The sequence below is a fragment of the Antedon bifida genome, chromosome 5 (genome assembly GCF_963402885.1).
Source record: "Antedon bifida chromosome 5, ecAntBifi1.1, whole genome shotgun sequence".
Classification (NCBI taxonomy): Eukaryota; Metazoa; Echinodermata; class Crinoidea; order Comatulida; family Antedonidae; genus Antedon; species Antedon bifida.
In genome coordinates, this window is record NC_136230.1 from 9,133,964 (window position 1) to 9,152,365 (window position 18,402).

At 30.2% G+C, this 18,402-nt stretch overlaps 1 protein-coding gene and 1 long non-coding RNA gene across 6 annotated transcripts in view; one reads left to right on the forward strand and one right to left on the reverse strand.

Moving 5' to 3' along the window:
• LOC144842630 (rho GTPase-activating protein 6-like) overlaps positions 1-15,854 on the forward strand; it is a 71,865-nt gene extending 56,011 nt beyond the window's left edge. For all 5 annotated transcript variants that reach the window (XM_078699107.1, XM_078699106.1, XM_078699110.1 and 2 more), the window contains 7 exons: positions 4,341-4,451; positions 4,993-5,162; positions 7,305-7,529; positions 11,104-11,254; positions 11,606-11,757; positions 11,985-12,161; positions 13,194-15,854. In XM_078699107.1, the coding sequence (XP_078555233.1) occupies positions 4,341-4,451; positions 4,993-5,162; positions 7,305-7,529; positions 11,104-11,254; positions 11,606-11,757; positions 11,985-12,161; positions 13,194-14,339 (2,132 nt within the window). In that variant the 3' untranslated portion in view covers positions 14,340-15,854. The remainder of the gene's footprint in view (positions 1-4,340; positions 4,452-4,992; positions 5,163-7,304; positions 7,530-11,103; positions 11,255-11,605; positions 11,758-11,984; positions 12,162-13,193) is intronic.
• LOC144842729 (uncharacterized) lies at positions 4,730-18,296 on the reverse strand. Its single transcript, XR_013612167.1, has 3 exons — positions 18,186-18,296; positions 10,137-10,267; positions 4,730-4,814 (listed from the first exon to the last, which is right to left on the reverse strand). It is a non-coding gene; the product is annotated as an uncharacterized LOC144842729 (long non-coding RNA).
• Positions 18,297-18,402: the final 106 nt, after the last annotated feature.

The following is an 18,402-nucleotide window of genomic DNA, read 5'->3' on the forward strand; positions in this document are numbered from 1 at the left end:
CTAATTGTTTTATTTCAATGAAACTTTGCACCTTCGTTAAATAACTATTGTTCTATTATTAGGCAAAATTTTCATTAAAATCAACCCAAATGAACACTTTCAATTTAATAATAATCATACCACACAAAATGTTAAAATGTATGTATTTATTTGTCTCAAAATAGAAAAAAACCAATGTAATTTAAATAAATATTGTTTCAGCTATCATTTTCTGTAAAAATTTAAAAAATGTAGTTTTTCAGCCTTTTATTGTTTTTGGCTGTTTCTACAAATCTACACATGCGACTTATGTCCGATTTCGCTTGCATGTGCCACAATTTAGAACTGGACCACTTCTCAATGTATAAAGTGTAAAGCAATACATTTACACAAAATATTATATATAGTTAGAGAAATTAATGAACATACACACATAAAGCCATTACCTATTTTCAATACTGGATTTTTTTAAACATTAATCTGTAGTTCAAAAAAGTACCGACAATAATATTGGATCATTTAGAACTTAATTTCTTATGTTATCAATATTTTTTGAGCTGTTGAATAACAGTGAATTAACAATGAATGAAAAATTGATTCTCTGTAATTAATTCCCACTTCAGTACATGAATGATATTATTTTGCAGTCAGATTGTCACTTATGTGTGCCATCAAATCCCTGGATAATAGGCTGTCAACAATGAAAGTACTTAAAAACAAGCGCAGTCTTCGATTATCTATTACCCAGTCACCGTTAGTCTGCAGTTGTCATTAATACAAATTCATGGCATGCAACTAGAAAGATTATTACTGTATTTTGTAAATTTTCAGCTTTTTATGTTTTAGCTAAAATTTTAGTTCTATGTATCACTCCATAGGATTTATCTCCTGTCATATTCATTCAGTGGTGTTTAGTACTATGAATCTGTGACTGGAATTTCAATAGATTGCAGTTCTCAGAGATTGTTTGTGGTTGATTGGTTTATAAGCTTCTGGATTAATAAATTTGCATATTGAGTATAAAGTTTTGATTCATTCATTCATTTATTCATTAAATGATTATAATTGGAAACATAAATTGTTGAATGAATGGTTGAATAACTTTGGATTGACTGATTGATTGTTTAATGATTGATTGAATAACTTTAGATTGATTATTTAATGATTGATTGAATAACTTTTTGGACTGATTATTAATGATTGATTGAATAACTTTGGATTTACTATTTATTAATTGAATAAATAACTTTGGAATGACTGTTTATTGAGTGGTTAAATAACGTTGGATTGAATGTTTAATGATTGATTGAATAACTTTGGAATGACTGTTTAATGATGGATTTTGGATTGATTGTTTGATGATTGATTAAATAACTTTGAAATGATTGTTTAATGATTGACTGAATAACTTTGGATTGAATGATATTAATGATTGATTGAATAACTTTGGATTGATTATTTGATGATTGATTAAATAACTTTGAAATGATTGTTTAATGATTGCTTGAATAACTTTGGATTGAATGTTTAATGATTGAATAAATAACTTTGGAATGATTGTTTAATGATTGTTTAATACATTTAGATTGATTATTTGATGATTGATTAAATAACTTTGGATTGAATGTTTAATGATTGAATAACTTTGGAACGATTGATTAAATAAATTTGGAATGATTGTTTTATGATGGATTGAATAACTTTGGATTGAATATTTAATTATTGATTGAATAATTTGGATTAACTATTTCATGATTGAATAACTTTGGATTGAATATTTAATTATTGATTGAATAATTTGGATTAACTATTTCATGATTGAATAACTTTGGATTGAATGTTCAATGATTGATTGAATAACTTTGGAATGATTGGTTAAATAAATTTGAAATGATTCTTTAATGATTGATTGAATAACTTTGGATTGAATATTTAATTATTGATTGAATAATTTGGATTGACTATTTAATGATTGAATAATGTTGGATTGATTATTTGATGATTGATTGAATAACTTGGTATTGATTGTTTGAAAAAAAATGTGTGTGCATCTACATGTAGTAATGTTTGTGCATGAAAAGTAAAGCTTAATTTCTTTTTTTTTATATTTAAACTTTTAAAATCCCAAAATAGAAATGAATAAGGCAGCAATATTTATATTAATAAAAACAATCAGTAATATGATATATAGTATCCATGTTGATTTTAGCTCTTTGAATAAACCCATTTGATAGCATAGCCTCAATATATACTGTAATTAGACTATTTTTGAAAGGGCTCTAAAACTTTAAAGTGTGTTGCTATTTTAGTAGACAATGACATGCGGTCACTACTTATTTTTGTTTGTATTCACCATCTACAAATAGCTTCTCATTAGAGATAGGCAGTTGGATTTAAAATTATGGCCTAGTTTCTCGACCAAATTAAATGTAATCCCTGTGTTATTTTTACTCTTGTTTTTTCTTTTCCCCACTGAGCCTAGCTATTACATCATTCTTTTACCCGGCATGGTTTTACCATCTTTTCCCGTAGGAATCGTACATTGCACTTTAGCAATCAATAATACAAAATATTATTTGATGAACAGAACATAAAATATTAATAAGAAATGCTAAATATCAAATTGATATTATCTGACCCAGTTCACATGTTTCCAAATTTAGAATTTGTTTATTGTTCAATTTATAATTAATAGATATAGATATTGTATGTATCAATTTCTTATGATCATTTGTTTATTCTTCTTTTTTCTTCTTTCTTTTTTTTTTTTTGACATTTTATTAAACGATTTATAATTTTATTTCATACGCTTCCAACAGCGATCGTAACTCGCCAATTACAGGATGGATAAACTATTTTATATTATTTATCATGCTTTATAAAACTATGTCTGATTTTAGGCTTAGGGAGTAAAGTTGAAAGAGTTTTGAGTTAAAAACCAATTTTGAGTTAACAGGCCATGTTCAGACTCAGTGCTAATGTTTCTAAAATGTGGTAGTCTATTTTCCCTTTCTGATTGGCTAGCGAAACTTTTTACACACACCATGATATCAACACTGGGGTTTTGTTATGGTATGTGTGTGTGCATAATTGTTGTAATGTGGAGGGCTTTTTGTCATAATCTCTAGAGCTTTTCTAGGCAATTTGTTCAACCATAACTTTCCCAATGATTATCACAGATAGCATATAGCTGTGTGCATTTGGCCAGCTTCAAATAACTGATGTATTACAAAGTAGTATTTGTTATTTTTCTGTTATGTGCTGCTTGTATTCTGAACTCCAGACGCAAGGAGTAACAGTTCCGGAGCCCATTTTTTATGTTGAAACATCATAACATTCTTTATTAAAAGCTAACTTTAAACCATGCATAAGAAAATTATAATTTTTCCCTACTTTTAAAAATCTTTTGATTTTCCCAATCAAAGTTCAAAGGACATAAAATTATTGATGAATGAATTGATGATGAACTTATTGTGTCATTCTTCTCTCATGATCAAAGTTATCCATGTGATAAATCATCGGCTTGTTCTATTTTCAAAGATTATTTGAATTATCGTAATCGATTGTGGTTAATCTAATGTTGATGTTTTCTATGTCTTTTTAGTCTAGTTATGAAAGTCACAATACTGCTGATGTTTAACAATTCTGTGTTAGCAAATTCAATTTGGTTTTTATTTTAGATTCTCGTAGGGAGGTAATTCAAAATCAATATACAGCCATAATTACTTGTAAATTAGATTAAAATGAATACCATAGCAGACAATGTATTTTGCTTCATCTGTAATTTTCTAAATTTGTGGGGTTTTTTCTGGAAGATTTGAAAATTAAAGATAAGTGAGTCTGAAAATCTGGCTATGGCCCTGAGTATAATGATTTATACTATTTATTGAACATGTTCTATTTGTATATTTTCTCTTTCTCTTTTCTCTTCTGCTCTATAGAATGATAAATATAGAAAATGATCTTTCCTAAAATTGGACCCCATATGTTTCGGCTGAATTTTGTAGTAGGCTATTCTTTTAATTAAGAATTGTTACAGTAGATGTATTATGTCTCTAAAATTAAAAAAGCACACATGTATTTATAAATCAATAAAAAACTCTACCATATAGCTCATTTGAGACGTTCAGTCAAATTAGTCTTATGTCTGCTTTTGTTATGCTAATGAGCCAGACAATCCTAATCTGCATATGTTCAAAATTGCCTGACATGTTGGAAGTCTTGGTCTAATTAAGACACAGAGACCATAACTAAAACCTTGGTTCCCGAAATGGTCCTTAGAGAGAAAACTGTATTTGAATTTAAATTGAAGAGCATATATTTTGATTTCTGTTTACATTAAACTCTTTTTTTCTCAACAGATCCTGCACTCAAAAGACCCAAGAAAGGTGGCAGTATTTTACGTAGTAAACAGAAAAACACAAATTTAATAGATTTACTAAAGTCCAAAGAATCCAACAAAGATGGAAAAGGTAAAGAATAATATTAAAAATAGATTGATGTGGTACAAAACCAAAGAAAAAAGAAAACTTATAACCAACAATTTAATTTTTAATTCATACAATATAAATTTTATTTTAGATACTGTTTTTTATTATAATCAAAATTGTCCCTAAAACTATGTATGATAATAAACGAGTTGACCACAAAGTTACAGTTTGATATAGGAAAGATTAAGTATTATTGTGTCAAAAATAATATGAAAACAATTAAACATTATACTTTACTAAAATTCAAGAAAATGTCTAACCTTGATGTCACATTTCCATAAGCAGTGCTTGCAAATGATGCCGACACGATATTACAAATTTCGTTTTAGTAATGTTTCATTTTGTCTGTATTGGAAAAAAATATATCAATATATTAATAAAATGTTTCATATCAGTTATTTACACCATGAAACATCCTGAGGTGTAAAGCAAACCATGACAGTCTGTAATTATACTTAAAGATGGATTGTAATTATTTTTCATAATTTAGAAATATAAAATACAGCACAATTGATAATTTCAGATTCGCTGTCTGGGTTAATGTTTGGAATTTCTCTGGAGAAATGTATTTCACATGACGACCAGTTACGGAAATACCGATCATCACGGTTGAGAGAACGACGTGAAAGTCTTGATCTTGCACATACTATCTCAGTCCGACCAACACCTCGACAGTTGAAAAGTGTTAAGAAGGTAAATTCGGAATAATCAATCAAAAAGCTTTACATGTTTTACATACTGTCGATAAATTTATATTCATGGCAAACACTAAAGTGTGCATTTAAGTATGAATGTGAATTTTAAAATTATATTTAAGGCCTCTGGGGATGAATATTGATCATGCTTCAGCAAGAAATAGAACTTTTTGTTGCCTAGACGGGTGGATTAAGTCAATATTTGGCTGTTAAGTCATTCATCTGTAGCCATTCGACATTACTTCAGTTTATCATAACTAAGTCTATTTTATTGCTTGATTTTGAATATCACGTGACATGCATATTCTCTCCTGATTGAACGATTATAAACATAGAATTCTGTACAACATACTATGCTGAATGCTATGTCCTCGAAAATCAACCTGCGTTGTTTGCTTAGCTACTCTACCAAATTCTGAGCATGGGCCTAGTCTTGTTCATTTGAACCAATCAAAGCAGCAAATTGAATTGAATAAAAGCTAAAAACTAATTAAGCTATGACTTTAAAACTTATTCATTTACAAGTTTAAAATCTTTTTTTTTCTTTGCACTTTAGTTCGTCTTCATAGCGTTATTTTTCTTTTTTATAATAAATGTTTAAATTACTTAAAGATAAAATGTCTTTTTATACAATGGGGAATTGTTGTGCAACAATAATTTTTCAGTTTTTGCACATGAATATAAATAATTCATGTGTAGAAGTAAAACTACATTAATGGTATAATTCATCACAAGTAGAACATTAAAACAATAGCTGAGCATAGAAAAGCAAATATGTGGTTTTGAATTTACTATATATCGATAGGGAGAAAATATAACAATTTAGGGGTGTAGAATGTGTATGGGAGAGGGACATTATAAGATAAGGGCGGTTAAGATCAAAATTTATAGTTTCTAAAAAAATGTTTAACCCTCGACCTAATGATAATTATCCCATCATCCTAGATGTTCAGTAAGTAATTGAAAAAAAATTGGTTGGTATGCTTGGAAGAAAAAATTGTGTGACTGAGCAACATATTGGCATAGAAGTTGCATCCTAACCGGATTGCAATTACTGCCAAGTCAATATGTCTCAAAAAAGGACTTTTAAAATCTATACACTAGAAAATCTTGATTTTGTGACTTTGGTATACTGCAAAAGCTTTGTAAAATATGTAATATATACAAATGCTTTTGAGACTTTGTTCTCCCACCGCTGCAGGGAAAAAGTCTATGTCGGTAAACTAGGCACGAAATGCAAGGCTGTGTACATGTTTTTGTCTTTCAAACATCTGAAGTCATGCCAGTCTTATATTCAGTGAACTTTGCAATTAAGTATATATATGTCAACAGATTCCAAGCTAATCTAATCAGAAAAATTAATTATGCAACTTACATCCTTTCAACTTTTTAGAAAACCGCATTTACAAATTACATGTACGAGAATGCATTTTCAATTAATTACACAATATTATACATTAAATGTTATGGTATACACAGACTTTGCTTTAATTAATTTATACATGAATTATACCCAGGGGTATGCCTACGGCATTCCCAATATCTGCAATACCATAGTTTACATACTGTCATCCGCACTTAGGAATGTTAAAGCTGTTTACATAATGTGACTGACGATGTTGAAATATATTGTGTTGATGCGTTCACAAAAATTTTGTTTGTCAAACCTACCACACAACTGTTGTAAGTGGTTGGAAGTGTTGACAGTGAAAAGAAGACCTAATTTAGTTTAAATTTAGAATTCTAGTTCCAGATAAAATGAATGTAGAACAGACAGATGTGAAATGTAAATTGATTGATTTTTTCTTTGAATGATGTTAAATTCATAGAACTAATTAATGTATTAGTATGAAAACATAGTCAAAGTAATGAAATAAATAAAAATTGAACACAAATTCTCTACGATTAAAGATTTTTGGCATGCTTCTCTCAAATTAAGAATCACAAAAAAGAGAGTACAGTATTGCGACTGAAGAAAGTGCAAATTTTTGTAATAAACAAAATTAAAAAGCTAGATTTGAAAAAGAAAACAAAATAAATCTTATATTAAACGATTGAAACAAATTACTTAGAATAATTTGAGACAAAACTTTATCAGTATAATTGTCTTTGTAACTAGAATCTATTCTCTCATTCCTAGGGAGTAAACTTTAATCCGAGTGCTGATAAAACATCATTGTTAGATGCCCTGTCATTGTCAACTGCTGGCAGCGTGACACACAGACGAGAAAGACGGAAAAGCCTCAACCCACGCGAACCACAAGTTCCGCAAGTTGTAATGGGCTGTATCCGACATCTGGAAAAATATGGAATGAGAACAGTTGGGATATTTCGAGTTGGAGCCTCCAAGAAACGAACAAGACAGGTATTATATTTTTTTATCAAATTTAAATTTGCGGGTTGCATTGTAGGAAAAACTGCAGCATATGTTCAATGGTAAGCATTGTAAGTAAGCAATTTTACATTACAAATTAAACATTCATATTACACTTGAACTAGAATATTGAAATTTATACCACATAAGCAAAGCATTATAAATTTTGTCTGAATCTCAAAGCCAATGCAAAAGAACAATCAAAAGCTTTCAGGAAATATTGTAATCATTTATAATTAAATATGAACGATTTATAGTCCATACAGATTTTTAAATTATCATCCCCTTTAAAAATGTTGCCATAATTGCATTTCTGTGATTTAATGCCTATGAAATAATGTGACAAGATTTTAAGAGATGGGTTTTGAAACGTAGCTTGCTGTCGTCTTCAGAAAATGATAAAGTAGTTATGATTCGATCGTTCACCTTTCTCCTCTTCTGTCTGCCAGTAGGATATTAAGATTACTAAGTTAAGAGCAAGCTGTATTCATATGAAGTGCCATTCATATTCTTTTCATAATGATACCAGTATAATCTTTATCATGATAAAGGCATTTTTTAAATGACAAACTTGCAGAGCCTAAAAGTTCGCAGACAACAGTTCTGTAGTACAGTACATACGTAATACCATATTTGTTTTATCAGCAAGGTTTAGACAACAAGAGGCCAAACAAACCACAGACACTGGTTCAGTTCAAAGATAAGAACATTTTAATATCAATTAAGAGGAGTATATCTATCTCAAGAATTCAACTTTTTGCAATGCGAATTATATTGCTACATACCATTATAATTTTTTTTTTTACTTTGTAACAGAAACTGCTGTTTATGTTTCTTTTCTTATTCTGACGAACTTGTCAATCATTCAGTTTCTTCTAGTAAACTAGTTTTTCAACAGCATTTAATATAATTGTTTTGGTACAGTTTATAAATGATTAATATTCTTTCACACATATGTAATTTTGTCTATTAGAAATATGCATAATTAATATTTTATAAAGTGTGAATGTTCATCACACATCAAAAATTCTTAATAGCAAACATAGGCTGATCGCCCAGAAGAAACCGAACTAAAATTAGAAGGGATTGTGAAACATGTACAGTAGTATTCCAATTTATTCAAACTACAGGAAGGAAGACCTAAAGTAGACCTTGGGACACCACGATTAAGGGGACACTCTGTTGCAAACGGATCTACCATAAAAGCAGATAAATTACTGTACTTGGCAACAATTGTAGAGAAAGAAAATAATAGTTTATTATTTTATCTAGTTTTCTAGCATGCAGTGTAAATGTAAGTGCTGAAGAATTATCAACTAAAAGTCAGAGGCAACTTCCTCTTAAAAATAATTAATAGATCTTTTTCATGTGAACTTCTAAACCATGTTTCAGCGAATTAAAGATTGATATTAATAATAAGACCTTTTTCAGTGTGTATATTGGCATTTCAGAATGTCCATGACATTTAAGTGCATTTTAGAAGTCACTTTTTATTATTTGAAAAGGCAAATAACCACATATTTTGACCTTATGCCATTTTAATACTCAGTTCAATTTCTTTTCCCTTCCTTAGTCTATCAATTATTAAGCCTCTATGTGTACAGTGCCGGTAATACATTAATATAAACTCCTGTAAATGTTGCTTGGTATTTAAAGGGTAAAGAGTTTAGAATTTATAATGTTTAATATAACTAAAATCGATGTATATAAGAGGTGGAAACAGGGGTACAGTAGGTGAAAAACCCTTCAACCTAAGAGCTTTGCTCCTCGCTACCTTGGCAAAAAAAATCAGAAAAAACTTTGGTTCCATGACAAGATCTAAAGATATAACTTCAAAGAAGCTTCTTGTTCATAGGTACAAATGTGGAAAATAAACTTTAAAATTAGACTAAATGGAAGAACCTTCTAGTAATACCAAACTGGTCTCAGATATGCAGTACAGTACAATAAAAACCAGGCAAATTCTCTATGCTAAAAATAAGTTGATGATGGAATGATAACAAATATGCTTATTTTGATTTCGTTAAGTAAAGAAATATAAAAATAAATGTACACAGAGACAGCAAAATGTACAGTAGAGCAACAAAGGGTGAACTATTACAATTTTAATGAGCTTATAACGTCTAACAAATATACTGATTATATTTAGTAAAAGTTACAGTATGATAACTTTCAATTGTTGCAAGCAAAATAATTATGGCACAAACAACATGTGGAGTTATTAAACATTTAGAGAAATAATTTTCCAAACCACTATGTGAAAATCAAAATGTTAATGATTAATTATTTACACATAAAGCTATATGCTGCTACAGGAAATTGCAATTTGGTGGGATATACATATGAATTATATATGAAATGAGATACTATATTACAATATAGTACTGTACTGTATTAAAGATCAAATTTACATTATATATGTATGCATCAGTAATTCAATCTTACTTTTGATTAAAATTTAGTTGAGGTAACAGAAAATGTGTTATTGATTTTCTTTAATTATTTCTGTTGCATATGTTTAATACAGCTAGATTTGTGATATATTTTCCCAGTATACATTTCTGAGTAGAGCGACATAAAATGAAATTTCAAACTTACTTGTGAGACAGGTTTCAATGCTTCAAACTTTAATCATTTTGTAGTGTGCCATCAATTGGTTGTACCCCCAGACTATCAGACCACATTTTTACCACCGTGTATACTTGTTCTTTATGTGTTAAATATGTTTTCTGGAAAATAAATGAATATGAATAGTTGGTGACAGCTCAAATGTTCTGTACATGGTTTTGTCTTTTTCAAGACTCTTAGCGTATTTGTTTCTTGAAGTTTTGTTTCTTTGCGTTTAACAATGATTTAATCCATATGTTGAATTAAATCTATTCGTCAGTTTAATTTATGTGTGGATCTTTAAAACTTGGTTAAAACATGGAAAAATTATTGTATTTTCAAACTATCTTAGATATAGAAGATAAGTTAGATATAGAAGATAAGGTATACCATAGCATACCTTGTAGAAATGTCTTTCTCATGGAGAATTTTATTGACAACAGCAAAGTGAATATTACAGTAATAGAAAATGATCAATAACATTAGGAAGAGGAAAAAGATAAAGAAAGAAAAGTTGCTTCATAATCAAGGTTTCCTGAGAGGAAAGATCAATGATAAAGAAGCCAATAGGAAGGAAAAGAATGATGGATGACATTAGAATGTTGGCTAGGAAGAATCCTTCATAATCATTTACTAAGACGAGTCCTGAATGAATTTGAAATGAACTCCTGACAATAAATTAATGAACGAGAGGAAAGATCAAAAGTAAAGAAGCCAAAATGAATGAAGAAATTGATGGATTGAGAGATAGATTGGATGGGAAATCACTTATCTTTTATTTCATGTTTTATTTTCTGAAATGCATTATATAAGCTTATTGTTAACATGCAATTCATGCTTCTATTTCAGTTTAAGTAATTTATAGGTTGATTATAGGTAGAAAAACAAAATCTCCAAAAGCGTTTTAAAAGAAAACCAATCACACATTTTTTTATAATTAGTTCTTTTCCATTCACAGCTTAGAGAAAAATTTGACAGTGGAACAGAAGTGTGGTTAAATGAGTCTCATTCCCCACATGATGTTGGTGCCCTCTTGAAGGAGTATTTCCGTGACCTTCCTGAACCTCTTTTGACAAGAGACCTTTACACTCCTTTTGTTGCTGCAGGAAGTAAGTGTTTTTTTTTAAATCAACTTTATTTAAGACAAATGTAGTTTCAACATAAAATAAAGTAAGAATGATGGGTTCAATCCATCTTGTTTAATTCCCATCAAATTTGGAATTGAAAGAAATTAGTGGAATCTTAAAGTTCACCTTTTCGAAAAAAACTGTAAAAGAAATGCTTGCTTCCTTTTTACTTGGCAGAAAACAATATTATCGTTGCATGAAAATAATTATAATTTGAATATTATTCTATTTTTTTTTCAATACTAATTCAGATAATGGTTATTTTGGTACAAAATCTAAAGAATCTGAAGAATAACATGTACAATAATCATTTGCTTTTAATTTCTACTGTAGGAGTTTGTGATAGAGAAAAGCAATTGCAGATTCTACAGTGGTTAGTTTACTTATTGCCAACAGCCAACCGAGACACTTTGTACGCTCTGTTAAAATTTCTTAGAAAAGTTGCAGACAATGCTGAAGATATTGTTGATGAAACTGGAGAAGAGGTATTTACCACCTAATGTACTACAATATTAAAAAGAATTTCATTAAAATGCAATCTGAAATCAAGACATTTTGGAAAACCCCTGTCAGATTTAGAAGTGCTTGATATCCAAGCCTTATTACCACTCCAATTCAGTACCCCATAGATCATCACCACAACAAAATTGATTACTACCTACAGTACTGAATCAAGTTAATCATTATTATGCATTTTGCACTATGTTCATAGATTCTTGGTAACAAGATGGATGTCCAAAATCTTGGTACATTATTTGGACCAAACATCCTTCGAAAAACTAAGGCAGGTCAAGAAGTGCATGGAGAGGCATTAGAACAAATGGAAGAAAGTCGGGAAGTCATTGTAACAGTAACAGTATTGGTTGACCATCATGAGGATATTTTTATGGCAAGTTTTTTTTTACTTTTTTATAGACAGAATTTTTTTAAAATAATTTTTAATCATTAAACATTGTAAATGACTTTGAAAATCCATACAGGTAGTTCAAATTTAAAAATGTATTTACTTATACAGAATGCATAAATGCATTCATAAATCCTTTTTATAAGCCTTGAAATTTACCTTTCGAAAAGTTCAAGTTATATATATATACTTTAGCAAGATATAAAACATTTTTACATTACTGTATTTGAAAAATGAGTTTACTCCATGTAATGTATTTTTTTTTTTCTTTCTACATTACAGTATTAGTAAATCAGTACATAATGTATAAAATAATCTAAATAAACCAATTCGCAATAAAATCATTCTATATACACAAGGTGCAAGCACATCAACATTCTGATTAAATGTGTAATGGACCATTTCTAATGGCAAAAATCAAATGTTGGCAAAACAAATTGTGAATAAAAAAACAAAAATAGATATTTATTATAAATTTTGATTATGAAACATTATAGATAATGTACATATAAAAAAAGGTCAGAAAAAAAAGTGTAAAAACAAAGATATTTTTAAACAAATTATTATTTATTATAGCTGCATAATAAATCAGATCATACAATTAAAAAAATCAAGGAACACACACTTCACTTGATTACAGAAAATATTTCTCTTATGCAATGCTTAATACAGTACTAACAATTCAATGGGGTTTTGGTTGAACTTAACCATTTATTTTTTTTTTCTTACGGAAGTGATTAAAACTGTGAATTTTTTTTTATTAATGTTCATTTTTCATGTTTTTAGGGCAATACATCTTTAAAATGTACAAAATGTTTTTACTAATGTTGATGTTCTTTCATAGAGCCTATTATGGCATAATAAAGTTGATAGAAGTTTACACATGCATTCCCGAGTAGTATAATTTTGTGCTAGTCATGTTTTTACAGAATGCATATGTGATTTATAGAATGTTATTGTAAAATTACTGCATTTATGGACTTTGTAACTTAAAATGAATTATTTTATATTTTATAGGTTCCTGCTAGTTTATTAGATGAAGTGCTAAATAACATCTTAGAGACCGAACCAGATGCACTGGACTATCTTCTAAACCGCAAAGCATCTTGCGTTACTTCTAAAGAATCAACCGATTTAGAATCAACTAGTACCGGTAGTCTAAATGATGACAATGAACTATCAACATCGTTAGCATCTTCCACAGAACTTGATCCGTTTCAGACAAGGTTTCCGTCACATGCACGATCATCAAACAGTTTATCAGGAAAGATTGTAGAAGATCCAGAGGAATTGTCATACGCTGGTCCGTATCCAATTTATAAATCGTCCGAAACAAATCAGTGCTCATTAAATAATCAACAACAGTGTGCGCCCCCGAGTAATAGTAGGAGATTTAAGGTTTCACCACAACTTGACAATAAAGGATTAAGTCGTGGTTCTTCATCGCCGGAATTTGGAATGAAAAATCATAATAACAATGTTTTTGCTGAATCATTAATTAATCGGGAACGTCAAAATCCGGTGACATTGTCGCCACGGACATCACGTAGGATTAAATATGCTGAGATTAATTCGGGTAATAGTGGTTGCCCGAATATTCAGATGTCTTCAGCGCACAGATCACCCAGTATGCAAAGAAGGTATGTTGGTAACATTTCGCAAACGCCTCAAAACGATCAGTTACTTGCCGCACCAACTACGAACACAGAAACAACGCATAACGATAAAAGCCCTGTTAATCAGATGAAAAGTCCAAAGTTAGTAAGAAGGTCTGCAACAGCAGCCTTTGCAGAAAAGAAACAAAAAGAAGAGAATGCTAGCTTACCAATATGGATCCAAAAAGGATCACCTGCGGAAGCCTCTATTCAAGATGAGGATCATCAAAAGACAGAATTAAGACTTTGTGTTGGACACAGCACGCCAAGCCTAAGTAGCTACAAAAGTGTTGATTCTGAACTTTGGTTCACACCCCCTATATCGCCACTTGATCCCTCAGAGATTGTTGATGGAATAATGAAAAATCACCGTCTTAGTTCTGGAAGTTTTTCGGACTGTGATGAAGACAAGCATAAGAAAACAAAAGAAGAAACGCAATGGAAACAGTGGGAAAAGATAGCAGCAGAAAATAGAGGAGATTTATTAGGACAAGAAACATTAGTTTAGATAAGTGACATTTTCTATGAGTCATGTGATATTAGAGGGAATGTAACACTTTTTTGTTAAAAAAGTAGACAAAATTAAGTAGTAAATCTCAACAGTGCAAACAGTATCACAAAGCATAACATTTCTTTCAATAAACGCTTATGACTTGCAAGTTTTACAATCGCTTCTGGATATCTCGCTTTGTGGCTGGCATGGACATTTTCAACATTTATAAGATTTGTATACAATGTTTTTGGTTTAATAATATTTTTGGAAGTTGCAATGCACAAAATCCTTTTACTCTAATGATCTCTGTGAAGAAATACATTTTTTTTTTTATATATAAAAAAGTTATTTAAAACCAACTTAGTGACAATGTTGTTCAATATGCTTCTATAAAAATGGAATTATTTTAACAAGTAGTATTTAAAGAGATTTTATATTCTATAGATACAGTTTAAAGCGGAGACATCCCATCAAGAGGAAACATTATTGGAAAAGCAGCCTCTGTTTAGAGGCATGCTTTATGGTGAGAAAGGGTTCCCCTTATAGACTGTAGGAACTGACTTTAGTTTTCTTTTTGAAAATGTACCGACAAACATTTAAGATAGATTTTAAACTTGTAAATAAGTGAAGTTTTGATTTTTAATACTTTGTATTGTAGATATATGCAGGGTAAATATTTATTACCTCAGTTTTATTATAGTTAATGATCGAAATGATGACATTATCAAGGCTTTAGGTGGCCTTGAGTCATTTCAAAATTAAGCCTACGTCTTTCTATGATTGTAACCGTTTCTATGACAATGGTAAATCCAGGGGTACAGTAGCATGAAAATACTTTCTGACTGGTCCACATCCTTGAGTAATTATTTAGATCTCATACACAGTAATAGGGCCGATGCCGCATTATTTTTTCCTGTGTGTTATCAGGCATAAATCATGAATAATCAATGGAATTAATTGGGATAAATTATAGAGGACGCTATGTACTATAACTTTAAATCTAATCGGTTATGTAACTGTTTTCAGCAAGCTAGTTCTACAGGCCAGAGAGATCTGTAGTGCTTCAAATTCTGGATTTGCCATTGCTTCTTAGCTTCAACTATAACCTGCTTTAAGTTTACAAATGAGTAACTTTTTTACAGATATTTGACAGGTAGATTATTGTGGAAAGAAACTTTTATCAAAAAATCACTATCATTAAATATTTTCTAGCTGGGCCTATCTTTTCTAGAAATTATTTAAATAACTTTAGACATACAGTAGAATTCTTCCTGGCTGTCACAAAGTAGAAAGTTTCCTTCTACAAATATGTTGACAAGTCAATCAACATTAACATGTAATTTACTTTTCAGAAATAGATTTTAATTTACAAATATAATGATTATACATTGATTAGGATCTAAATTGAAAAAAGAAGAAGGTATTTTGAGAATATTGTAATATATAGAATGCTTCACTATATATAAAAATAATATTTATTGTTATATTGTACATTTGTATGAATATGAATTGTCTCATTTTTCATGGCTGCGTGCATAATAAATAATTGCAATTGAATTAAGACTAATTGTTGAATATGTTTGTTTCAGTTATGTTGAAAAAAAGTTTATTTGAAACAACTATGTTAATGTATTTATTTAGCGCTTTCCACAAACAATGTCGTCTCCATGCCCTGTGGACGCATGCTGCATGCTTCTCCCCACATCATGTCGGTGTTGCCGGTGCTATTTCGTCTGTCCACAACAGTGGCTGTTTGAGCTAGTACATGGTGGTAACTCCCACTCGTCTCGAAAAATGTACTAGAAGTGCACATGAGCATGTGCAAAGACCATTGACCAAGTGCGCCTTGAACCCATTATGTTTCCACTGTCTTAACCTCTTGACCACTCTTATTAAATCCAAAAAAATTATTCAGAAGCAATAACATCTGATTAGTAGTGATGACAATGCATACAGTTTTCAATTTTTAAATTACCCCAAGAGTTTTGACAGACTATCGTATGAGTGTCAACACAGTACGGAATTCCACAGGGCTCTATTTTAGGTCCTTTGTTATTTATTATATATGTAAATTCTCTTCCTGATGCTGTTGATTGTAAATGTGTTATGTACGCTGATGATACCACTCTATTATGTAGCTCCTCAAACCCTATAACTCTGCAAAACAATCTAAACTCAAATTTTTGTAAAATATCAAAATGGTTAGATAACAACAGATTGACTTTGAATGTTAAAAAAACTAAACTTATGGTATTTGGTACTAGTCACTTATTAAATAACTTCCAAAATATTTCACTTGATGATAATGGAACTAACATTGAAAGAGTGGAATCATTTAAGTATTTAGGTGTTATATTTGATCCTAAATTGACAGGGAAGGATCAAATAAATAGTGTATCATCAAAAGTTTCTAAACGAATAGGGGTAATACGGCGTGTGAAATACTACTTGCCATCTCATACAACTATTATGCTGGCAAATTCTCTTGTAATGCCATTGTTCGACTATTGTAGTGCTGTATGGACTAATTGTAAAAAAGAAACTTTAAATACACTTCAAATATTATTCAATAGATTAGGTAGAGTTCTGCTATCCGCAGATATATATACACCGATAAACGATATTTTTAAAACACTTAATTGGGTTACACTAAATGAAAGATGGAGGGAACATCTACTACTTACAACTTTCAAATGCATTAATGGCCATTCACCATCATATTTATCCTCAATGTTTAGGTTTAATGACTCCCTCCACCCCAAATGCACCCGTAGCCAAAGTTGTAAAACATTAATTACACCAAATTGGAAAAATGCTCAAGGTAAAAGAACCTTCAAATACAGAGCAACAAAAGAATGGAATCTTTTACCAACTGAAACTAGAACAAAAGTAACTGGGAAACATATTTATAAACTCAAAAATATAGCAACTCTTATGTCATCCAAGTGATCCTACATTTTTTTGTATTTTATTTTTTATATTTTATTTGTTTTTAACTGTTCTGTATATATCTTTTAAATTAGGCCTACTGTGTATTTATGTACTTTTAAACTTATAACTGGACCATTTTGGAAAGCAGTACTGCGTTACTGAAAATGCAATCCAGTCAAAAGAAAGAATAAATAAAATAATAAAATAATACCAAGCAATAAAAAGCTGTTAAAGTTTGAGAAAAAATCAGCGCCCCTCAGAAAAGACATTGATATACTAGAGAATTCCTGAATTACCTTCCATCTGAAGTTACGTTGATCATCAAACTTGGGCTTAGAAAAATACCGATATGTGACGTACACAATGTTAATGCAAGAGGCCACTTAGGATACACAAGAAATGATTTAATACTACTCTTCATTCATCTTTTTTTTATTCTCAATTTGTCAATCTCTGGAACTCCTTGCCAAACAGTGGAACTCTTAGTATTTCTAACAATTAACACTTTAAAAACAACTACGACAAACTTATAAGAAAGGAGGCAGGTCCTACAAGTTATAACTCCTTAATATCCTGCTTAATATCACTAAGAAGCATCAGTAAAAGAAATGATAAATCATGTGTGGAAATACTATTTGTTGTGACACGTAAACACTTATGGACATTTTTCAAAACTATTGTTGATTATAGCAAGTTGAGAACTCTAGGTTATAGCAGTGTTAGTGTAAAAAGGGGTAGACTAAACATAGTCTTAGGTAAATAACCTCTATTTACTACTGAGGCACATTGGCCTATGCCAGCAGGAGCCAAAGGGAGTACATCCAGCAAAGTGGCAAGGAGTTCCAGGTTAGAAGAAAAATAACTATAGTTGATAACTAACCTATAATATATTTGAACATAACAAGAATGATAACATAAAGTAAAGCTCACCATATATCAGGTTATGTCCAGGAGAAGGCATGATTTTCAGTCCTTGACGTCTTCTCATCATGGAGTAAATGATGCTACCTTTGGTCATGGTACTTTTCCACTTGGTTGCTCCATGCTTCAATTAACACAAAACAAAAGAAGCTTAAACAATAGAACATGTGATGTTTGTTTGTTTGTTTTTCTTCAGACTTTTTCAAATAATTCAGCAAGAAGTAGA